The 21,738-nt window shown below is 42.6% G+C and overlaps 1 protein-coding gene across 3 annotated transcripts; it reads right to left on the bottom strand.

Annotated features, from left to right (window-relative positions):
- Nucleotides 1-961: 961 nt before the first annotated feature.
- tnfrsf19 (tumor necrosis factor receptor superfamily, member 19) lies at nucleotides 962-16,801 on the bottom strand. Of its 3 annotated transcripts, none has more exons than XM_079271745.1 (10): nucleotides 16,681-16,801; nucleotides 15,532-15,620; nucleotides 14,734-14,847; nucleotides 9,751-9,929; nucleotides 9,527-9,612; nucleotides 5,115-5,279; nucleotides 3,209-3,403; nucleotides 2,988-3,090; nucleotides 2,212-2,477; nucleotides 962-1,706 (listed from the first exon to the last, which is right to left on the bottom strand). In XM_079271745.1, exons 2-10 carry the CDS (start codon nucleotides 15,592-15,594, stop codon nucleotides 1,702-1,704), a joined length of 1,176 nt encoding a protein of 391 aa, XP_079127871.1. In that variant the 5' UTR covers nucleotides 15,595-15,620; nucleotides 16,681-16,801; the 3' UTR covers nucleotides 962-1,701. The 3 variants fall into 3 exon arrangements, with proteins under 3 accessions (XP_079127871.1, XP_079127873.1, XP_079127872.1); XM_079271747.1 differs by having other exon boundaries at nucleotides 3,275-3,403; XM_079271746.1 differs by having other exon boundaries at nucleotides 15,532-15,614; nucleotides 16,681-16,701.
- Between the last annotated feature and the right edge of the window lie 4,937 nt (nucleotides 16,802-21,738).

The raw sequence follows: 21,738 nt of genomic DNA, 5'->3' as shown, positions 1-21,738 counted from the left end.
AGGACATACTGACTTATTTTTTCGACATGCTATACTGTGACTTTTAAACGACATGCTATACTATGACTTACTATGAAATGCTATTATCTGACTTTTTATGAAATACTATGACTTTTTTCGACATGCTATCCTGTGACTTATTTGACATGCTATACTATGACTTACTATGAAATGCTATTATCTGACTTTTTACGAAATACTATGACTTTTTTGACATGCTATACTATGACTTTTTTATGACTTTTGAGGACATACTATGACTTTAAAATTTTTTCGACATGCTATACTGTGACTTTTAAAAGACATGCTATACTATGACTTTTTCGACATGCTATACTGTGACTTTTATTATGAAATGCTATTATCTGACTTTTTATGAAATACTATGACTATTTTCGAGATGCTATTATCTGACTTTTTACGACATGCTATACTATGACTTTTTTATGACTTTTGAGGACATACTGACTTATTTTTTCGACATGCTATCCTGTGACTTTTTCGACATGCTATACTATGACTTACTATGAAATGCTATTATCTGACTTTTTACGAAATACTATGACTTTTTTGACATGCTATACTATGACTTACTATGAAATGCTATTATCTAACTTTTTACGAAATACTATGAGTTTTTTGACATGCTATACTATGACTTTTATTATGAAATGATATTATCTGACTTTTTAGAAAATACGATGACTTCTTTCGACATGCTATACTATGACTTTTTATGACTTTTGAGGACAGACTATGACTTTTTAATTTTTTCGACATGCTATACTGTGACTTTTAAACGACATGCTATACTTACTTTTTGGAAATACTACACTGTGACTTTACGATACTGTGTCTCACATAAATCCCCCAACCCTATGGAATTGCAAAACTAAATCGCTTGATTTAAAGACTAATTAAAGAACAGAATATAAATTCCTGGGTCTGTAAACTTGTTCAAGTGGTTTATTTGTAAAAACAATATTTGGAAGTGACCAATCACAACCAACAGCACTATAACTGTGGGAAGTAAAGCAAACATCGTCAGTCATGTCTGTTACAAAAATATTGACCTATTTAATATTTTACAGTATCTACAACAAATCTATCACTTTGACATTCCTTGTTTTAACTTGCTCCATATCGTCAAGATTGTCTTCGATGTGCAACATAATACCCTTTGACATTTTTCTTCACACCTCAAATTTGTTACCTTTACACACAAAAGCTTCATAACACCACCTGCTCGGTCAGTGGTACAGTTTATGTTCTCCTACATGTACATATGAAAGACATTCTCAAGGCAGAGCAGAGGCTCACTTTCATTCACTGCGATTGACGGTAAGAAGCCGATACTCCTCGACGTTTGAACTTCATTCGATTTCACCCTCTGGGCCAGTGAGTTCACATTCAGTGTGGGTGTGCATGTGTGTGTATCTCTAGCCCCTTTGCCCTCATGCTTTGATTTTCCTCAGCAGTGCTTTTGTTTGCAACTATGCACATATTTTATTTGGACCCCTTGACAAGGGACGCTGAGGTCGGCGGCATTTCAAAGAGGCGGTGTGACCACACTTGAGAGTGGCTGCTGCTCATCTGTATGGGGGGGGGGGGGGGGGGGGGGGGGTAATAGAGAGTAATCTCATCCGGGATCTGGCCGCGGCTGTTGAGTCCAGGGTGGAACACGAGCCAAAGAAATCCATGTCATCCTGGAAAGAGAGCAGGAAGAGGATCACAGACACACAGTGATTAGTAACAAATCTATCTGCAGCCTACCAGGGGATCGTCTTGTCTACATCAAAGACGTTGTGGTGTCTCTTGTTTCTTTGACCAGCTGCTCTTAAAGCCACAGTATGTAAAAAATGTCATGGTATGGTATAACGCAAAGATCACTTTAAATATTTCATAAATAGTCTTGTTGAGTGGGAGAGGCCGCCTTTTCTTCTTTGCAGTTCGCTCTCACATACCTTTTGCTTGACACTAAATAATAAATAATACGAAGATCATTCATCAGTTCGCTTTGAGGCAGCTAATTTGAAGTGCCAAGGGAGTGTCTTAACACACATTCATGAGGAAAGCTGATTCATATCCAGGCGACTTATGAGCAAACTCAGTAGAAATATGTGTGTGCCATTTGGTAAAAGGAAGTCACGCTTCATTAATATCTAATCTTACGTTTCCGGTGTTTTGCATGAGAGTAATCTGACACCTCACCTTCCTGACTTGATGCATCTGTCACAGCTTCACTGTAGCTCTTTCTGGTCATCTCAGGTGAATTTTCCCTTGGCTTGCACCCCTCCTCTTCATCGCCATCCTCTTCTTCCACCTCCAGTCTCCCTGCAGGTTCAGCGTTGCACTGAGGCCGCCCAGAATACTCTGCAGGCTCCAAACTCCCTCTCATCCCACCAGCCTCTTTGCAGTGGGACTCAGGACCTCCTCCCAGCTGCATCGGGACGCTCGCCCCATCCCGATGTGCATTTCTGGGGAGCATAATAAAAGAAAGCTGTGGTTATCACCTTGAATGACTGTTCACAGCCACACCCAGTGTGGCTTCACTTTTTATGCACAGCGCCCTCGGTGTGTTCGCAACACTTCAAAGAATCTAATTAACCCAATTAAATTGCGTCTGCAGCACCTTGAATAGCAAGAGAAACGAGAATGCAGTTACCAGCATTAGTGTAGGCGTTAGCTGATGGGTGTGAAGTTCTTTAATCTTCCTTTTACTCTCAGCGTGTGAACACGATTATGCTCCTTACTTTATGTGATTTATGGTACAGTGTAATATTCTACACAGCTGGGACCAGCTAAGCTACAATAATCATCTCCGTGACTTATTTATGCAGTTGTGTACGTGATTGTGTTTGTTGGGTGGTTAATGTTGAGTTTGCCTACTAGCCGGCTGTAAAGGTCAGTCAGCCCAGCGTGAACATTGTCGTGTGTTTCCAGGCAGTTTAGATATAGGCGTTAATGAGCATACACATATTCCTCACCCGTCGCTGAGGCTCATCTGGGACTGGAAGGGACTGTTGTCCAGGCTGCGGCCCAGACTGCAGCTCTCATCACAGCACAGAGACGGGATCAGGTGGACTGGACCTGGACACAAACACACATGTACAACTTTACAAAAACCCACCTGCCATCACCTCTTAAAGGCACGATGAGGCCCACTACACAGTTTACCACTGGAGTTAAAATACAATGCTTTCCTTACACTCATCAGTTGTTTGATTGGCTTCGGCTGTTGCATAAAATGTCTTCGGTCGGAACCACAACCTACCACAGGTTTGTCCGGGGCCCAGGTGACACTGGCAGCAGGGTCTCAGGGGAAGGTCTTGGAGCCAGCGGGGGTCCAGGCAGGACAGCTCTGCTCCACCGTAGGGACAATCCTGGGACCTCAGCGAGGCAGCTGAGGAAACAACAAGCCACGTCTCAGCACAGCTCTTCTACTAATACCGCTTGAAATATAATATTGTATCCTGCATGAAAGCTTTATAAATGCTTCATTAATAGTTATTCAATTGTTTACTGTTGCTTAATAGAACAGTTACAAGCCATGGAAAAGAATAACTTTTGGGTTGCCAAGTTTTCTGGACTGACCGAAGAACCTTTCAAGTGTTTTGTAATGCTTTCGAGCATTTATAACTGCTTTATTACCAAGAAGAAGGGACAGTCAAAGAAGCTTTTCACAACCCATGACACACAAATGTAACCCTTGATTAAAAACATGCCTGAATAGAAGTTGGTCCCCTTTTACTTTTACAGAAGAAATGCTTCATTCTTATTGGTAACAACTGGATTTTTGTGTTTTTGTAATTGCTGCCGTCAGGTGAAATCCTCCCAGCTACAGTCGTGCGGTTTATCTGACGAAACGTACATTCTTTCTCGTGTGTTGGGAAATGCCTCACTACCCTCGGGTCCACGAGGCAGATTAAAATTCTTTTGTATCATTTAAAAAGCAACAGTGTCAGCGTTTGGAAGCAGCTTGGGTAAAGGGTGGGGTGCATGTTTGGACTGAGTGAAAAACATTTCACTTGTGCATTCACCTTACACCGTCACGGTGAGAAAAACACAGAGAGCTGGTAACGCCTTAGTACCTTCTACCTCACTCTTTGCTTCAGGCGAGCTTTCCGGGGGAAACGTGATGTCATTAACTCTTCGCCCCGGGACGTTTCACATACTCAAAACGCTTTTGGCCTCCGGAATGCTGCTCATTATACAAGTTACTACAAATATGCAACATCAATGTTTAATAGGGCTTAACACTGGCGATCAGATCTGACAGACGAACTGGCACTCTGTTTGTGTTGTTAACAAAAGAGCGATGAAATCACGCTCATCCTGCAATAAATACTCATCATTTACCTTATTAAGGGCTCTTTAAGTGGCACTCGTATTTGAACATGCACATATTTAGCTCGTGAATGTGAATCCACCTTAAGGCCTGTGCACTGGTCTAAAGACTGCATACCTTCTTTTTTTTAAAGCACCAATCATCAGTAAATTGTTTTGAAGAATCCCCTCAAGCTCCTGCTCTTCTTGGCATCTATTAAACACACGGTCCTGATTCTGAAAACTCTTTTTCAGCCACGAGGGAACACACTAGGGGTGTAACGATACGCGTATTCGTATTGAACCGTTCGGTACGAGGCTCACGGTTCGGTACGCATGAATACGTTTGAATAAAAAAAAATGTAAAAAAATAAATTAAAAAAAAGATTTTTAAAACCTTTATTTAACCAGGTAGTCCCATTGAGATGAAAAATCTCTTTTGCAAGATGTAAGTAACAATACAAGATGTAAGCAAGATGTAAGTAACAATACTACATAACATTAAGGAGCAGTTTTTGTTTTTTATGCTTATGTGTTGCTAAGAAGACACCCCAGAAGACGGGTCACTCAGGTTTAGTTCCATCATTGTTCAAAGTCAAAGAATAACTTCATGATGTTAGTTGTAATGAATAAGTACATTTTAAAATCAAGTACGTTTCTCTGGCATTTATAGTTTTCTACTGTACCGAAACGTACCGAACCGTGGCTCCACTGTATCGAACCGAACCCAACCGTGGATTTTGTGAACCGTGACACCCCTGCACACAGATGCAGATCTTGCGACTCACCACTGGGCTTCTTCTCCAGCAGCTGTCTCTTGCAGTAGATAACGCACAGGACCAGCAGGGCCAGCAGCACGGTGGCCAGAGCGCTGCAGATGACCGCGGCCAGGGCCATGTCCCGCGGGCTGGTCCCCACCGAGGGCAGCGGCTCCAGGTTCACGCGCCCGCTGCCTGTGAGGAAGACGGAGGGAGATGAAGGTGAAATACGGCTGAACAGCAGGGCAGTAAAATGTCCATTCAGTCTTTGATTGACCACATGACAGCGTATATATGCACCTTATTTCAAGGTGATGAGTGTTTCTGAGCAAACACACACAAACACCCTATCTCTCAAAATAGCAGTTGTTGGATTAACACGTGACGAGGAGCCGCTACTTCGCGTTATCCGTCACTCCTCAGCCAATCAGAATCGGGTAACGTGAGACAAATTATTTCCCTTGCGCCCTCGAGCCAGTCGCCTCTTTGCTTAAGCCTAATGAAATACGCAGAGGAGTTCAAAGAGAAAACGCCTGTGGTGGGTTCGCCCCTTATCTGCCTCGCTTCCCCACAGAAGATGATTTACAGACATTCCCCCCCCCACCCGACCCCCAGGCTCGCCCTCACACAGCCCTGAAGTCAAGAGGCAGACATGCTAGTCAGGCTTCTGCAATGGTTCAGATATTAGTGTGTAAGCGTGTTTGTTTTTACGCTTCTGTCCCACATGCACTGATTTCATGACTGAGTTCTCATCCTGCCCCGAGGGGGAAACGTGATATCGCGGTTGGCTCCGCCTTCAGGACCCTTCACACACTCATGTCGAGACTTTCGTCTTCAACAACGCTGCTCATCACACTGTGAAGCAGACAGAGCAGTTAACAATGTGTGCGGCAAGAAAATAAGTTGTGAGAGATCGTTGATGAATATGGCGAATATAATGAATGGCTTTTTGTTTGAGAAAATCTTTTTTCAGTGAGCCCTGCTGTTTGCTTTTCAATACATTAATCATAAAGGGAACTGGTTTCCACCTTTTCACATCCAAGAGCTCTTTGTTACGCCCTGTAAACACGTCTTCAGCTTTGGGCAGTTGTTTTATTCAGCCAGATAGGGGATACGGGTATTTTAACATTCCTTCTAAGGGAAGAAAAAAAAACCCCTCAAAGCAGCACTTAGTAGCTTAGTTTGACCCAGAGAGCAAAATAAAAAGGGCATTTTTAAATAAGCACAAAGCACATGTCAAAAACATGACTTAGAACTTGTCATTTAAACATATCGGCAACTTCCAGATCCTAAAATCACTGCAACTGCTCTCAATCATTTTACAGTTTACATAAGAGCATTTGTTTTTAGAGGCACCTTCTCACATTTAAAAACAATACGCTGTATATACAAAATAAATGTATTACCACAAACAATGTTAAATACCTCACAAGGACACAGTGTAACACCATATTTTATCTTCACGTTTGAGACTCATAATGAATTCTCATGGCAGGGATTACCGTAATAATGGTCATAAACAAAGGCACTGCACTGTATTTCTAATCTGCAAATACATTCCAACCATTGTGTTTGCGTTCGGTCTTCACTGTCAAGGTGAGCATCAACACAAAGCAGCCCGTTATCAGAGCAGCTGCAGCGCACACAGATAAACACTGGTCCATTGAAGAGGCCTCACCTGCTGATATTATCTCCTCACAACCCAGACCAATAAACCGCAGCCTGCCCTACACTCCCTGCCTGTTCACTTAATGGGACGCCGCATACTCCGAATAAAAAGGAGCACCTCGCTACACCTCAGAGGGATCTTTGACTTCAGTACAAACTCTTTTTAAAGAGGTTCTTTAGGAGAACCGATCCGTTCTGCACGCAGAACTCTGAATACCAGAAAGCAGAAAATAAATATTTGATTCTTATTCTGTTTCATGTAAAGACATTTAAAAAGGTTCAAACTTGAATTTATGCCAAGAACTTTACTCTAGTTGCAAATATATTCTAAACAGAAGCTCTCTCTGAACGTTCAGTGCATTTCGTGGCAGCATTATTAAACGAGGCACAGCAGACAACATATTAAATCATAATTTAATAGAGAATCTGGATACGGCCGCTAGAAATGATTTATAATGTCATGACTCCCAAGGTGTTGTGTTTGTGATAAAAATGTTGTGATCATCATATAAACCCACCATCATTGCTGTGAGGTTGTGGTTTGGTATTTGCATGATAATTCCATTCGGAACAGCAGTGAGGATAAACTGATCCGCGATCAGATCGTCATTCCAGCTGCTGACATCTGAGTATGAGACAAATCGAAAGGCTGTAGTTTGAATCGCTGGCAGGCAATCGTAGTTAGGAATGTTTGCTGTGCCTCGACAGCCTGATGTGTTTTCTCGCCGTCTGTGGTGAGAACTGGTTGCATGAACCTTTGAAGTCAGCGAGCGCGCTGCAAGAGTGAAGACAGTTTATGTTTTCTGCAAGTAACTAGGACAGAGGTTTACTGGGTTATGGTCACGGTCTCTTTTGGTTGAAAAAAAGGATGAGCAGCAAATAACTGAATGTCTTGAAAAGAAGGGATATCCTGGATGAAATGTAACTGATGTTTTGTGGCTGCGCTTTAAACAGACACCGCTGTTTCTCTTTGAAGGATAAACTGGCCGTCTACCTTGTGGTAGATCCAGTTGGAACCAAAACATTAAATCTGCGGGCCGTGAAACCGAAACAACGTGCCGAAAGACAATAACATCTTCTGCAAAGCCGAGTGAAACTGCTGAGTCGGGTGATATTATTTCTGTGGGCTCGTCAGCACAAGCGACATCTGTGTGTGTGTGTGTGTGTGTGTGACAGCATGGTCCGGTCAGCTCTCCTAGATCTACCGTGACACTGTAGAACTCATAGCAGATGAAACACATTAAAGAGGCTGAAGGAATCCATAAAACACAATCCCCTTTTCCCCTCGGTTCCAAAAAGCCACTGGGGGAAAGGGAGGAGAGGAAAAGGGGAGGGGGGGGGGGTACAATTTACAGTCCTCCCCAGACGGCGACTGCCTCCCCTGCACAGATGCACCGTAGCCCCGGGCCAGCGTGGCCTATTAGAATGTTCTGCCCTTCAAGTTTTCACCACCCTCCTCAAGATAACACTGGAGGGAGGGAGCGGGACTCTCAAGCATTTGGAAATGCTCCACGGAGAGAGTCCCTGCAGGACCGAGTAACTACCAGCTATGTTCTCAGACACAATGGCCATTTTGTTTCGCAGGCCTCCTCTAGTATCAAAACGGGAAGCTGCACAGATGGACCAAATGAGCAGACAGAGGGTGGTCCGCTGTCTCAAGGCCGGCGTTCATTGTACACACAACAATGTACACACAGAAAAATCAAACTAACAGTGGATGGTCGGATGGAATCGGATTCTTTACATTTTTAGTTGTCTGATATCCCAAAGCTGGAACCGCTCTGAGGCTCATGCTGCCAAACAAGCCTCCTCAGAAACAGCTGCAGCCTCCTCCAGCAGCAGGAAGTCACACTCAACGACCAAAAGGTACAAGTTCACTCGCCTGTTGGTTTTATATGTGGAAACCTGGAATCATACGGTTGTGCTGAACGGCTTCTAACGGCCGGAAGACGGGCGCTAATTGGATCTGTAGCCGTCTGGAATGTGAGTCCTGCTTTGTGAAAAATGCTGTAAAACACTTCCTCTCTCCTTTTTGCATCACCGATAGTATGCTACTAATATTAAAATGAAGGATAATGGGGGTTGGTACTAAAAGGAAATCGGTTGTGCTGCTTGAACCAGCACACTCCCTATGGTGTTTACTCTGGTGCTAAAACTAATACTATTGAGACGTGTTTTCTCTAGAAATATCAATAGAAGTATTGTTCGAGGAAGTCGGCTCATTTCATCCAAACTCAGTGCCAAAAACGAGTGACATTCTGAGCTATCCTAATCCAGTGTTATGTTAGTGGTATCCATTTCAGCTTTTCAACTGCTCAGCTTGTAAATCCAAGCATTTATTTGCACAAACAGCATTGCTGCTTGACTCCGTGAGACTTAGTGAATTAACTATGGCTTGCTCCGCCCTTTAAAGTCTGTTGTTCTGATTACACCAAAGGCCTTGTGCTTGCATGTTGTGTGTGTGTGTGTGTGTGTGTGTGTGTGTGTGTGTGTGTGTGTGTGTGTGTGTGTGTGTGTGTGTGTGTGTGTGCAGGCTTTGTTGTGGCACTGCAACCTGGCTTTTGGTTCTGATAGCATTGGGCTATGAGTTTAATAGTGTGCTGTAGCCGCTGATGTTTGCTCTGAGACTATTGTATCCCCGCTTGTTTCATCTTAAAACATGGCCTCTTGTGGGCTGGGATGAATAGCCTGTATTCATGGGAACATTTTAACAGAATGTCCCACTGATGTCAGGCCAACTGTTGGAAGAGGTAAAAGAACGTAAAGGTGCTTACAGTGAGGCTCGTAAGGAGGCGGAGGGTCCCCACAGAGTATACACTCCATGTCCTGAAAACCACTTAATTTAGTCTTCCTGTAATATCTGTTGAAGACACAAAATGACACGTTTTAATGTTCAAACATGCACAAACTCAGTTCATAGTGTTGTTACAGATTAAAGGTATTACATATCCCACTATTATTGTAAACAACTGTCCGGTGGTGATGTGCGTCCTCTCACCCCGGCAGACAGTCGCCACACACGGCGTTGCTGGTGGTGGAACAGTTGCCCTTCTGGAAGCGGTTGATGGGTCCACAGTCCAGGCAGGGCTTGCACTTCTGCAGGCTCCGGTCCTCCTTGAAGCGACTGCTCCGGCAGGGCACGCACCGGGCATCCTCTCCATAACCAAAGCCACATTCCTGGGGGGATTAACAGGAGGAATACACCGGTTAAGAGGTGGGGTCGGTGGTTTGGAGAGCTGTGCAGCTGGTGAAAAGAAGGGCTTGAATGCGGACTACCGGGGGTCTGGAATTAAAGAATGATCTTGGCCCGCGGGATCAAACGACAACAATGGCCTGCCTTCTTTTGAGAGTCCATCTTACACTGGCAATAATCTCCCTGACTCTCTTAGCATGAATGAGCGGCCTTCCGCTGCAAGACCCAGAAAGGCCAGGCATTTGAATGACAAAGGCCCCAGGGGACACCCACTGTTGTATTATTGCAAGTTTATTGCTGCGTTTTTTTGTGCGACTCCCTCTCCGAGCAGGATCCGTGAGAGTCCCGTTGATTGAGAGGCTGGCAGACGAAGGAAAGGCTTCAGTGAGGGGGCAAGGATTATGGAGAGGTAATGGAGAAAATGAGATGAATACTCTTTTTGTCAACACTTAAAAAGCACAGCTTCCTGCTACCGTGTGACTGATCGAATGCAGAACCTTCTTTTCATGGTGTGTTCACCTGAAACGAGCAAAAATAAAAGATAGTTTATTGTTTTCTTTGACTAAAATATATAGTCTGGATAGAAGATAACATATGTATTGTGTTTGTCTGTATTTCACAGTCACATTAACTCTTTTTCACATTTAAAATTCTTTTCATGTTATATACAGCAACTTGCACGCCTGGTATAGTTTAGAAGAATAACTTACGGTGAAAGGAACCAAATATCAACACTAAAATGAACCCCAAATGTATTAATAATGTAATTATGTATTGCCGATGTCTTTCCTAATTGGTTCTCTGACACACCCCTAAAAGTTATGTTGAAAGACTGGTGACCTCAGTGACTGACATTTACATGACAGCTGATATTACTGTACTGTAATATCTGAGTGAAAAGACCCTGCAGGGATGACATCATACATTGATCATTCATGATCAGCTTCATAGCAGCTGCCCTCCTGTTGTCCAGCGTTGCCACACTGCAATCCAAAGCCAGGAGGATAGACGGGGGGGGGGGGGGTGCTCATATATCATTAAAGTGAAGGCCAGCTCCAAACAGGGCTTCTCTCATCGCCCGTGTCCCATTTCACCGCCGGGGCATGCACTCCTGCTGGAATGTGGGCACGAGAGTCTGATATGGGGGTTGGGTTTTGGGGAAGCAGGCTGGCAAGAAATAAAAAGGGAAAGGCAGAGATGCGATCGTGCGATGGCACCACAGGGTCGGGACAGAAGATGAGGATTTCAGCGCTCCCAGCCAAACACATGTGAGGCCTGACATTGAACCCTTTGGGCCAGGGCCTGGCCCGAGGTGGACAAGCTCGGGCTGGACTATTGCAGCTGTTGTTATGAGCTCTCCATAAAAGGCCTTGCTCTCCAGCAGAGCAGGGAACAGTGGAGGTGTGGGGAGGGGGGGGGAAGAGCGAGAAACAGAAAGGGGGTGGCTGATGAGTGATAAAAAGGGGAAAGGCGGAATAAAGAAGACTCGGCCGCCCACTGTTGCCTGTCTGAGGGGAAAGAAGCTCAGACTGAGCCAGGGGAGGCTGGAAAACTACCACGGCACTCAGCCCTAATACTAGTCCTTAAGAAAGGGCTGCAGGGCACCTCACAGAAGTCATGTGACCCACTTCCACATGAAGGAAGGGGCCCGGCGATGACTCGGCTCCTCTAACCCAAGCACTGGCACAAGCTCTGCCTGTGGGGCACCACATGGCAGGATGGGGGCTGACGCCACGTAGACACGAGCAGGTCAGAGCGCTGAAACAAAAGCAAACGAGAGCCAACTTCTGCCTCTTTGATCCGGGCAGCACAGATCAGAGAGGAGGGATCTCTTTGTTCTTTCATCCCTGCTTACAAAGCGGTGCAGAGCCGACATCCGGCACAGACTGAGCCTAGTTCAGTAGCTGAGAGGAAGACAATACTCCGTGGTGATCGGCGATGTTTATGTTATTATATGAAAGCACAATGTATACGCTTTTTCCAATACATAACTCCAAAAAAACATATTTATTCAAATGGATGGGATAAAACTACATGTTTGGGAAGAAAACTACAAGGGATGTTGTCAAGAACTAAATATTAACGTCAAAGTCATCCCAAAAAAAAAAAAGCAGATGACATCCCATTTCCCTGCCCTATCTCCTGATCTAGTTTGGCTGAGACTGCCAAGCATAACAGCAGCGTGGAGGGGAGGGGAGCGGCGTGAGAGAGGAGAGCTGGCTGGGACCTGAAGCATGTTCAGACGGAGAGATATTTCTGAGATTAGCAGGGAATCACAGGGGGGGGGGGGCAGTCATCTGATCTGGTAATGAAACAGCGCTGAAAACAATGCATGCTAGTTAAAGCTGTGTTCAGTCTGGGACAAAACACACTCTTGCTCTTTTTGTTTTCCTCTCTCTGTTACACTTTGTACTGCCTGGGTTCTTTAGACACCATAGCGCAGCAGCAGCTCTGATTTTGACCCCTCCGTTGTCTCTCTCGTTAGCCAGCAGTAACCTCTTTGCCCTGCGATCGTGGCTGAAGGAAATGTTACACTCTTGCTACATACTACAAGACGTCAACACATCAAAGTTGTGTTCCTGCCTCTTTTTCTTTTTTCTTTTGCCACTGGCAGTTTTCCAGCATGCACTGGAAGGCAATTCCCTCCTTCTGCGTCATGCTCGACAACACAAGAGACGAGGCAACTTACTATGAATGAAACCTAGAATGAAATGTGTCTGTAACAAAGAATAACTGCTTTTCATGGACGTTCCCTCCGTGTGGGTGGTTCTTTTCGCTACAGTCGGTGTGAAGGGGCTAATTGATGTTTGTCAGCTCGCCTAAGAGCGGCTTCCAGAGGCAAACTTCCAGAGCAAACTGGGGCACATTCCTCTGGGATCTCTATGGCAGCTGCACAGAGTGACTCCAAAAGTCTGCTTCCCTCCCAACGTCCAGCCATGCCTTTCAGAATACGGACAGATTGTCTTGGTTACGCAGCGCTCAGATCAGAAGTTGTTTCTCTGGGAAACTTTCTCTGAGTGCAGGCCTGGGGTCGCCACTGTGAGAGCCGGCATCCCGCTACCTTCAGAGAAAGAATGAGGCAGCCAATTATTAACCAGGACCCCAGGGTGGCTCGCAGCATTCAGGCCTGTTGAGCTGGCAAGAGGAACACGAGGACTACTGAAGCGCATTACCAACCACAGAGTGCATGTCTGTGTGCACTGAGATTAAAGGCAACTGGACTTAAATGCATGTGTGCAACAGATGTCAAGGGGTTTTTTTCACCAGTACTCAAAGATGTAGAGGAGTGTACACCCAACTAAAGTCAGGTTACCAGTCTTTTTATTTACGGAATACTCAAAGCTGACATTTTATGAATGTAAACGTATGCGTCACTGAAACTAGGTTGTCAAAATGTACGACTAAAGCCATTAAGCTTCCAGTCTTTTCTTGTTTTCTTAGGCCCAACAATATCTTTCAACTATATAAACAGCAGGTATATCCTAACATGCAATCAGTTGCTAGTTCACGAGGTTTAGCTCGTCTGATACAACAGCCCTGCTGGAGATCGAACCTGTACGAAGGTTATGATGTTCAGCATTCTTTAAACTGTTTTGGTTCAACTTCATGGTCGTTTTTGTGGGCTGTTGAACTGTATCGCACTACACTGAAGTGTGTCTCAAATATTTAGTCGACCACTGTCGATATAAATGGGGTGTCATAGTGTTTGTTGATCTGTGCATTACTAAAAACGTATTGAAAGTAATCAAATCACTGTGGGAGTAACACCAGGTTCCAATCAGACGTTTTACATTTTGGTAATTCCTCCTTTTTTTTGTGTGCGTGTGTGTGTGTGTGTGCCTTTAAACTTCTAAAAAAGGAGAAGAAATCTGCCAAATTAGTTGATACTGTTCAACTTACTGTTGAACTTACCTCCAGTATAATTTAACTTGTGTTAAAAAGTGCAATCAATCACATCTTTTTTGATACTGCAGAGGCAATGTGGCTGCTGGGTCCTTACCTTTAAACAGCTTTTGTTTTGTATACCATAGTTACAGTTAAATCAATCAAAAATGTGAAAAGGGTTTCTTAACAATAATATGTTTGCCTGCCACAAACTGATTCAGTTATTATACTTCGCTCACCTGTCCGTCAATGCCTACACTTGCAAAAGGAGGTGCACGGCGGCTGCCTGCCAGAGGAAAGTCTTAGCGAGCACCATAGAGGCCTGTTTGTACAAAGCACACAAAAAGCTGTGGCTAAGGTGCTGGAAAAAGCTGTATTCCCAGTCGACAGAGCAGCAAGCTTAGGCATGGCTTGCTTCAAACAGTGAAGACAATAAGTTGGACCGGGTGCAATGGGGAAAAACAATGGCAGCCATTCAGCTGCAGAAGGTCAAAAGCATGGGTGTGACTGATTAAAGAGGGGTCGGTGTTTTACAAAAGCTAATAACGGCTTGGCTGTTCCCTGCATGAAAGAGAGGAAGTAATAAATAATGTTGGTTCCCTGGATGAGATACACTTTTCTAAACAGTGATGTCCATTCTTTTCATGAACCCAACGGTTTCAGAGTTTTTGTTTGTTACCGGAGGAATAATCCATTCCACTTCTCTTCAGTTTAAGGAAGTCGATTCAACAGACCTGTTATGGATCCCTTGTGCTGCTACATATGTTTTACGTTAAGTGGCTCTACGGGAAATGCTCCTGAGTGAGCGCAGAACTTCAGACAGACCTTCTCTCGTTTTTAAACCAAATTGAATTCATGTAAGATAATAAAAACACAATAAGTCCAAATCTATTTTGCTCCAACCTTTGATAGCTCCTGTCCCGCATCACACTGCTTGCAGGGTTTACAGTTCCCAAAGCGGTCCCTGTACTCCTGTTCTCTGCATTCTCTGGTCTGCTCCTCGGCCCCCACAGGAATCTGAGGAGGACGGTCATTGAGTGAAAGTTAGAGATTCTTGTACATCATCACCACTTTTCATCTAGAACAGAAAAAAAGCAGACTGAAGCAACAGCTGTGCAACATAATCTCTCTTCAAATTGTTAAAGGGGATCAACCCCTGCCTTTGACTCTTCCTTGAGAACAAGTCTGATACTAGTGGGATGAGATAAGATGAAACTTTAATGAGCCCCGTGGGTAAACCGCAGCAGAATCGAAGTCCCAAAGCAACAATACCGGGATTGCCAAAACCACAGATGAGAACGTAGATAGCGAACACAATCGGGACAATGCAGCGCACAAAAGTAAAATGATATTCAGTATTGTCAGAGTGTCGCCAGCAAAGACTCCACGGATCCCACAGTGTGAGCCTTTTAAACACTGGCATGCTCAAGTTCATGTGTGCAAGTTTGTGAAAAAACGAATAGTTTGTAGCATCTGCGGCTCACTTTTGGAGAATTTTTACATTTTTTCCCCAGAAGTTGGGGTTTGCTCAGTTTTCATGGAGAATGCATGAACGCTTCGGAAAAAGCGAGTAAGTGGAACTCGAGTTCCGTTTTTTTTTTGTTGACCTACAGTATCATATTGGTCAGAAATAAACTTTTACACTGAAATAAAACTGAGTAGAAGTGAAAATGAAATAGAGCAGATCGTGTACTCGCTTACCAGAGTTGAATATATGAGCTGCACCGTTAGTAGTGAGAAGGTATGGTGAAGAATCCAGACCATTTTGATGAGCCACTTGTTGCCTGCAGCTGAAAAAAAGGACACATCAGAAGACTGAGATTAAGTATGTTATTATATCGTCTCCTCTCTATAATACACACTTAATAACTATATTTGGTTGGGTCAACTTTTTAAAGATAAAACGATTTTTTGTTTTGATTATTACCACCAATACAGGCATGTTCCTGTTTGTTTAACCTCTTAAACCTCACTGACTGATGGCTCAGTCGATACTATCGTCAATACACAAGTTTCCAAAGATATCAAACATGTCAGTCTGAAGTTTAGGAAAATGAGAATAAAATGATGAACAACAAATCTTAAATATTTCATGGGTTATGCTATTCCACTCACTGTAAACATCAACGTAGCTCGGATGAAGAAGTATAACCATCTATACATATGATACTGTCACACAGTGTGGAATAATATGACATTTTCAACATTAAGGCTACAGTAAGGGCTGTTCAAAGGGAATTTGGACTTGGGGAGGTTAAACACTTTTAAAACCAAATATTTGTAAAACAAAGCATCATATGTTGTACAGTACTTTAGAAAATCACCACACGCACGTGCAAATTGTAGCAGGGTTGCAGCAAATTGATGCTGTTTGAATTAAAGTCACATCCGGAGCTGAGACGTTTCGGCACTTTAAAGCTCAGACAGCTTCCACAGCTTTAAATGAGGAAGACTCTCGCATGGCACCATTACATATAAATGTCTTAAAGTCTCAAAAACCTAAACTATTGCCACCATGTCCCCAAAAATCATTAAAATATCCGTGCAATAGACTAACGTGCAAAGCGACTGAGAGTCGGCAAACTGTAGTTTACCAACTCGTGACTTTAAATCGACATCATCGTCGGTGTTCTCTGGTGTCGCTATAATAATACTATCCATGCAATATAAAGTTAGAGACGAGAGGTGTATGCCTTGTAACGTTATTCTGAAATTCACCAAAGGCTTGGTCCATGTCGTTGCGCGTTACGTGTGGATGTCTAAACACTTTTAAAAAGCGCTGCTTACCTGTTAAAAAATAAAGAGACCCTGTTGTTCAAAGTACTGGTTCTGAAAAGTCAAAAAGCTTACCGGTGAGAGGTGTGGTGGTGTGTTTCCCGCACCGGTCCGCTCACCATGTCAGCGCTGCAGCTCGAGCCTCAGCACAACACAGAGCAGCAGCGGCGGCAGCTCGAGGACTTCAGCGGCCAGATCAAAGGCGGGGAGAGGAGGAGGAGGAGGAGGGGGGGGGGGGGGGGGGGGCTTTATGGACCTGAAGCGCGTGTATCTGATCTGCGATCAGCCTGCACTACATCAAAGACACGATCCCACAGAGGGCCAAACACACAACTCAGTGAAGTGTGATCAATAACAGCGTTTTTCTTTAAGCTGGTTTATAATGAGTCGATGGAAATGGTGAAGTAGGTTGGTCTAACAAATGTCGAATGGGAAGATGACGACTTGCTCCCTCCCCAGTGTGTGTGTGTGTGCGTGTGTGTGTGTGTGGTTTATTTAATGGCTGTTTTAGTGCAGTCAGTCTTCTGAATGTTGAGCACCAGCCAAGAGGCTCCCAAAACTGTGGTCTGGGGACATCTGATGGTCCTTCAGTGTCCCTGCCGGTCCCCACTTACAAGTTTAACTTCACATTTACTACTTTAAGTGACTGACCCAATAGCTACACAGAACAACTGTTTTAGAGCATTTAGAGATGCAAACTTTTCTTTTTGAAACGTGACTCCTCTTGTCATGTGATGCTGGTTTGAAGTATAATCTGCCTGTCTATTTGGAGGTTGTCGACATTAAATTATTTGGGAAGCTTTCATCTCTATGAGATGCAGATGTCATGACATCAGTGGGGAGCTCCAGGATTGGCTGAGCCTCGGTTGACTTGTTAACCCATCTGCTGGGGAAGAGCAGGGTTCAATGTCACGTTACTGATTTTGTCTGCATGTTGGGCGCACGCTGGAAAATATATACTTCATTCATAGATACAAATCATTCTGTGCATGTAATGGGACTTATTTTCTCATGCTGGGCCACTTACCTCGAAAGATTATTACATTGTATAATACTAATTTGATTTATTTTAGGCTTTTATTTACAAAAAATAATTAAAATCTAAATATACAAGAAAATGCCACAATTATTATTATTATATTGAACTACCTTAAATCTTTCTACAAACATTTAAGTTTCTGACTATTCGAATATTGTCTCAATTTTCCGAAAACATCAGTTGATATGAGTTTATTTGTGGAGATTGTGGCAACGAGGGTTGCAACTTCAACTTATTTGACAAAAGCCATGTTGACAAAAAATGTACATGATCATATCCACCTCTGGTAAAAAAAAAAAGAAAAAGTGTGCAGTGTGCAAAACTGTTGTGTGTCTGCATCAAGGCAAAGACACAGAGGACAAAAGTTCAGCACTGCTGCAAAAGTGGCCAATTACTGTACATGTCTGGGCATGTTCCATGTATCAATTTCAGGAAATCAGTGTCTACTTTGTAAATGTAATTAGTTGTTACGTTCTTGCCTATTGTGGAATATCAAGTTACCAAATGCTTAATATGTCTTAGGGAACATGACAGAAATCTGTTATTAATTAATTAATTCTGAATTAATCTCGTAATTATTTTTGTTATTTTTTGATGAAATCATAGAACAATTTCACACTGTAGCAGTTACATCATAATATTCTAATTTCTTCTTTTAATGTTTATACTGTATGTGTTAATTTCCACCGTGTTGAGGTTACATCTGTAGACTAGTGATCTGCATGTCACTGTGATAGGAGCCATCTAGCTGTGAGAGCATTGTTCTGCAGGCAAAGCCTGTCCCTCATCCAGCAGGAGACTCAAGCTTTGCTCTTGTCTCCATCTACTGGGACGTTGGTGTCATTATATATTAGTTCAGCTGTACTGCTGCTGGAAGTCGTGACAATGTTTTTTTGTTTTGTTTTATATATTGTGATGTTGTCATTTTTGTATGAGATTAATTGAGATTCGTTTGCAACGACTTGCCTCCCGTTGAGGCCGTTTTGTCCAGGTCGTCATTGTAAATGAGATCTGATTCAATAAAGGCAAAATTAAATAAATAAATATAGGTTGTTTGTGTTTACTGACATGCTATAAAGTGTCTATTGAGCATTTTTTTAATTAACAAGCTCATGATCATTACAAATTCATACAATACTTAGTTAGCTATACTGCAGTCCAAACTTTGTATCTATACTGCACACTGCACAGATGTTTTACATTCCAACCACACCGTCATACAGAACTTTGTACAGATGTTTTACATTGTAACTGCACCTATATGATTCCATTCTGTGTCCACTATATTTGACTATATGACAAAAAAAAGAAGTAAATGTGCATGAACGCCTTTCACCACTATCTGCAAGCAATCCCACAATGCAATGCGTCACATTTTTTAAACGTGAAAGTTTCCGTGGTGCGTCTCAACAGCTGTCAGCGATGACGCAAAATCACAATTAAGCTTTCAAAATCTCAATATGATGATATCTATTATACAGGCAGAAGTGAATGAGTAAAAAGTAAGCCACAGTAGCCCATATGATTTTATTACATTACATTCTAAAGTAACATATTCTAACATATTTGTGCACTTAACAAATATAATCTATATCATATTATATTGACCCATCCCATATTTGCTGGTGCGGCGTGTCCCATCGGAGCTTTATAACGCATGCTGTCGCTTTAAGAGACGTGTGCGTCAAAACCTGCAGTATGAAACTGTCCAGAGGTGTTCACGACTGTTAACTATTGCATGCTACGACGTAATCCATTCAAAGTGCCACCTCTGTGCTGTTCAGGTCGGGTGTCGTGCAATTGATGCTGTCATTTTAAGGAACTTCTCTGCGGCGCTGAGGACAGGACAGAGATGCTGCGATGACTCTGCTGCCAGCCTGCTGGTTTCCTAATGTAAGTATCCCTCTCTCTCTCTCTCTCTCTCTCTCTCTCTCTCTCTCTCCAATGCGGCACTAAGATGTAAGCTACCGGGGTGCTAGAGCAGTGGGAATGGGTTTTTAGCAATAACTACATGTTAAGAGTTTAAAAAAAGAATGAATACTTTTCTTCATTGGACATAAATGAGACTTGAGGGAAAATCACTAGTATAGCCTTTGGAGGATGAAATCGCATTAGCCTACTCTGGTAAGTTTGACCGAGCCATTTTTTTGCATTGGGTTTTATTGTATTATGTTTTGAACATAGCAGCCTACTGGTGTGCTGGTGTGTGTTTTTTTGTGCAAAAGATTGATGGAGTGTGTATGGTTTGGGAAACCCAGGATGTCATTGAGAGCAGTTTATTTTTTATAAGGTGCTGGGAGTCCTTGACTTTGAGGTGATGTCACCTTTCTAAGTAATGCTTCTGGTTTTGTCAACAACTAAAATATTACACCACACTGAACGATGTTCTCAAAACATTAGAGATATATTGTATGGTCTGTGCATCATATAGCCCAGGGGTCTTCAACGTTTTTCAGGCCAAGGACCCCCAAACTGATAGATGGAGCAGGGACCCCCGACTAGATATATTGTATAAAATTGTGTTTTATATTAAATGGGCCTAGTATACCTCTTCATTGTGCATTGAATACTAAGCTATTCAAATAATAGACAGGTTCATATATTCATGTTTTCATTTTAAACAGGTACAGTGAGTAGGGAGGCCGTGCCACTGCCTTTTATAAACATACCTTGTCAACTACCAATGCCAATATCAACATTGTCTGTCAATTGCATGATAATCATGCACACAAGCTATTCAAATTGACGTTTTAATTTTAAACGTGGAAACTAAAAATGAGTGATAGCCTATTAGTGCCACTGCCATGCATAAAGATATTAAAATAATGGACAGATTCATGTTTAGAGAAAAAAATATATATATTATCTTTTTTTTATTTCTATTGTCTAATCAACCAAACATTTCGAGGACCCCCTGTTGAAGACCTCTGATATAGCCTATCAATGTCAGAACATCCTCTGAAGAGTGAGCATCCAAAGCAACCAAACGGATGGTGCGTTTCTTCATAGATTGTCTGATGCAGTGTAAATGGTTTAAATCTGATACAATCATGCCTTAACAGAATGTGGCTGATCATCTTTAAGGGGATGTTGTTGTTGTTGTGGGATGAAGTTGATATGCGCATCGTGGGCTGCAGTGTGCTGGCGTCTGATCCCTTAGGTGTCCTGACTACAAGTCCCATAATTCAACGGAATAAGCCACTCGGGCTAATCAAAGTAATGCAGCTGCAAGCAGTCACTTGGATATGTTTTATAAGTCACTACAATCACGCTGCAGTGCCAGAGAGCAGGGCTGTAGCCTATTCTTGACGGTGTCTTTTGGCCCGTAATGATACATCAACAGCATATTAGGTGTTGCTACTGTAAGCTATTAGAATTGCATACATGTGCAGACTGACCATCCTAAAATTAGCATACAGTAGAATAGAGTGGGACACCATGATCGGTATTCATGAAACAGTATCAGTGTGCCACCAGGTTTAATTGTAATCAATCAAAATCAATAAATGTAGTCTGATCAATTAATGAAGAAAACTAATTCAATGAATTGAAGCATTAAAACCCAAAAACATAAATACATTTATACGACAATTGCATTTGCCAATTATAAGGAAGTAATATTAATTGTTTGTATTATTAGGAATGATTAACTAAAGTATTTAAAATGGAATTAGAACAATTAACTTAAATGCCTTTCAACTTTTTAAAAACTATTTACAGACTTATGTGTCTGCCTGTTATGTTCCATCTGCACCATTCATTTCTATTCTGCTTTACTTTACAATTTATATTTTGTGATCACTTTGATTTAACTTAGTCTACAATTGAGCTCCCAAAAAAAATCAAATGACTGCCTGAGCAGTAACAGGAGTGCTAATTGACCAAGTCAAATTAGAAATGAATATTTCCCTCAAGAGTTGGTGGTGAGTAGAGCTGAAAGGGGACAATAAGGACAATTTAAATTTCAAATCAATCAACCTGACAGATGCTCATTGTTTTCACGGATGGTTCCACCCACCCAAACCTTGGAAGTACTCCAACTGCTAGTCACTCGCTTATCAATAGTTTCACTTCCGGAACACCGTGCTAATTGA

This window comes from Melanostigma gelatinosum, assembly GCF_949748355.1.
Source record: "Melanostigma gelatinosum genome assembly, chromosome: 7".
NCBI lineage: Eukaryota > Metazoa > Chordata > Actinopteri > Perciformes > Zoarcidae > Melanostigma > Melanostigma gelatinosum.
The sequence above is the reverse complement of the archived record's forward strand: the minus strand, read 5'-3'. Positions and strand labels throughout refer to the sequence as shown.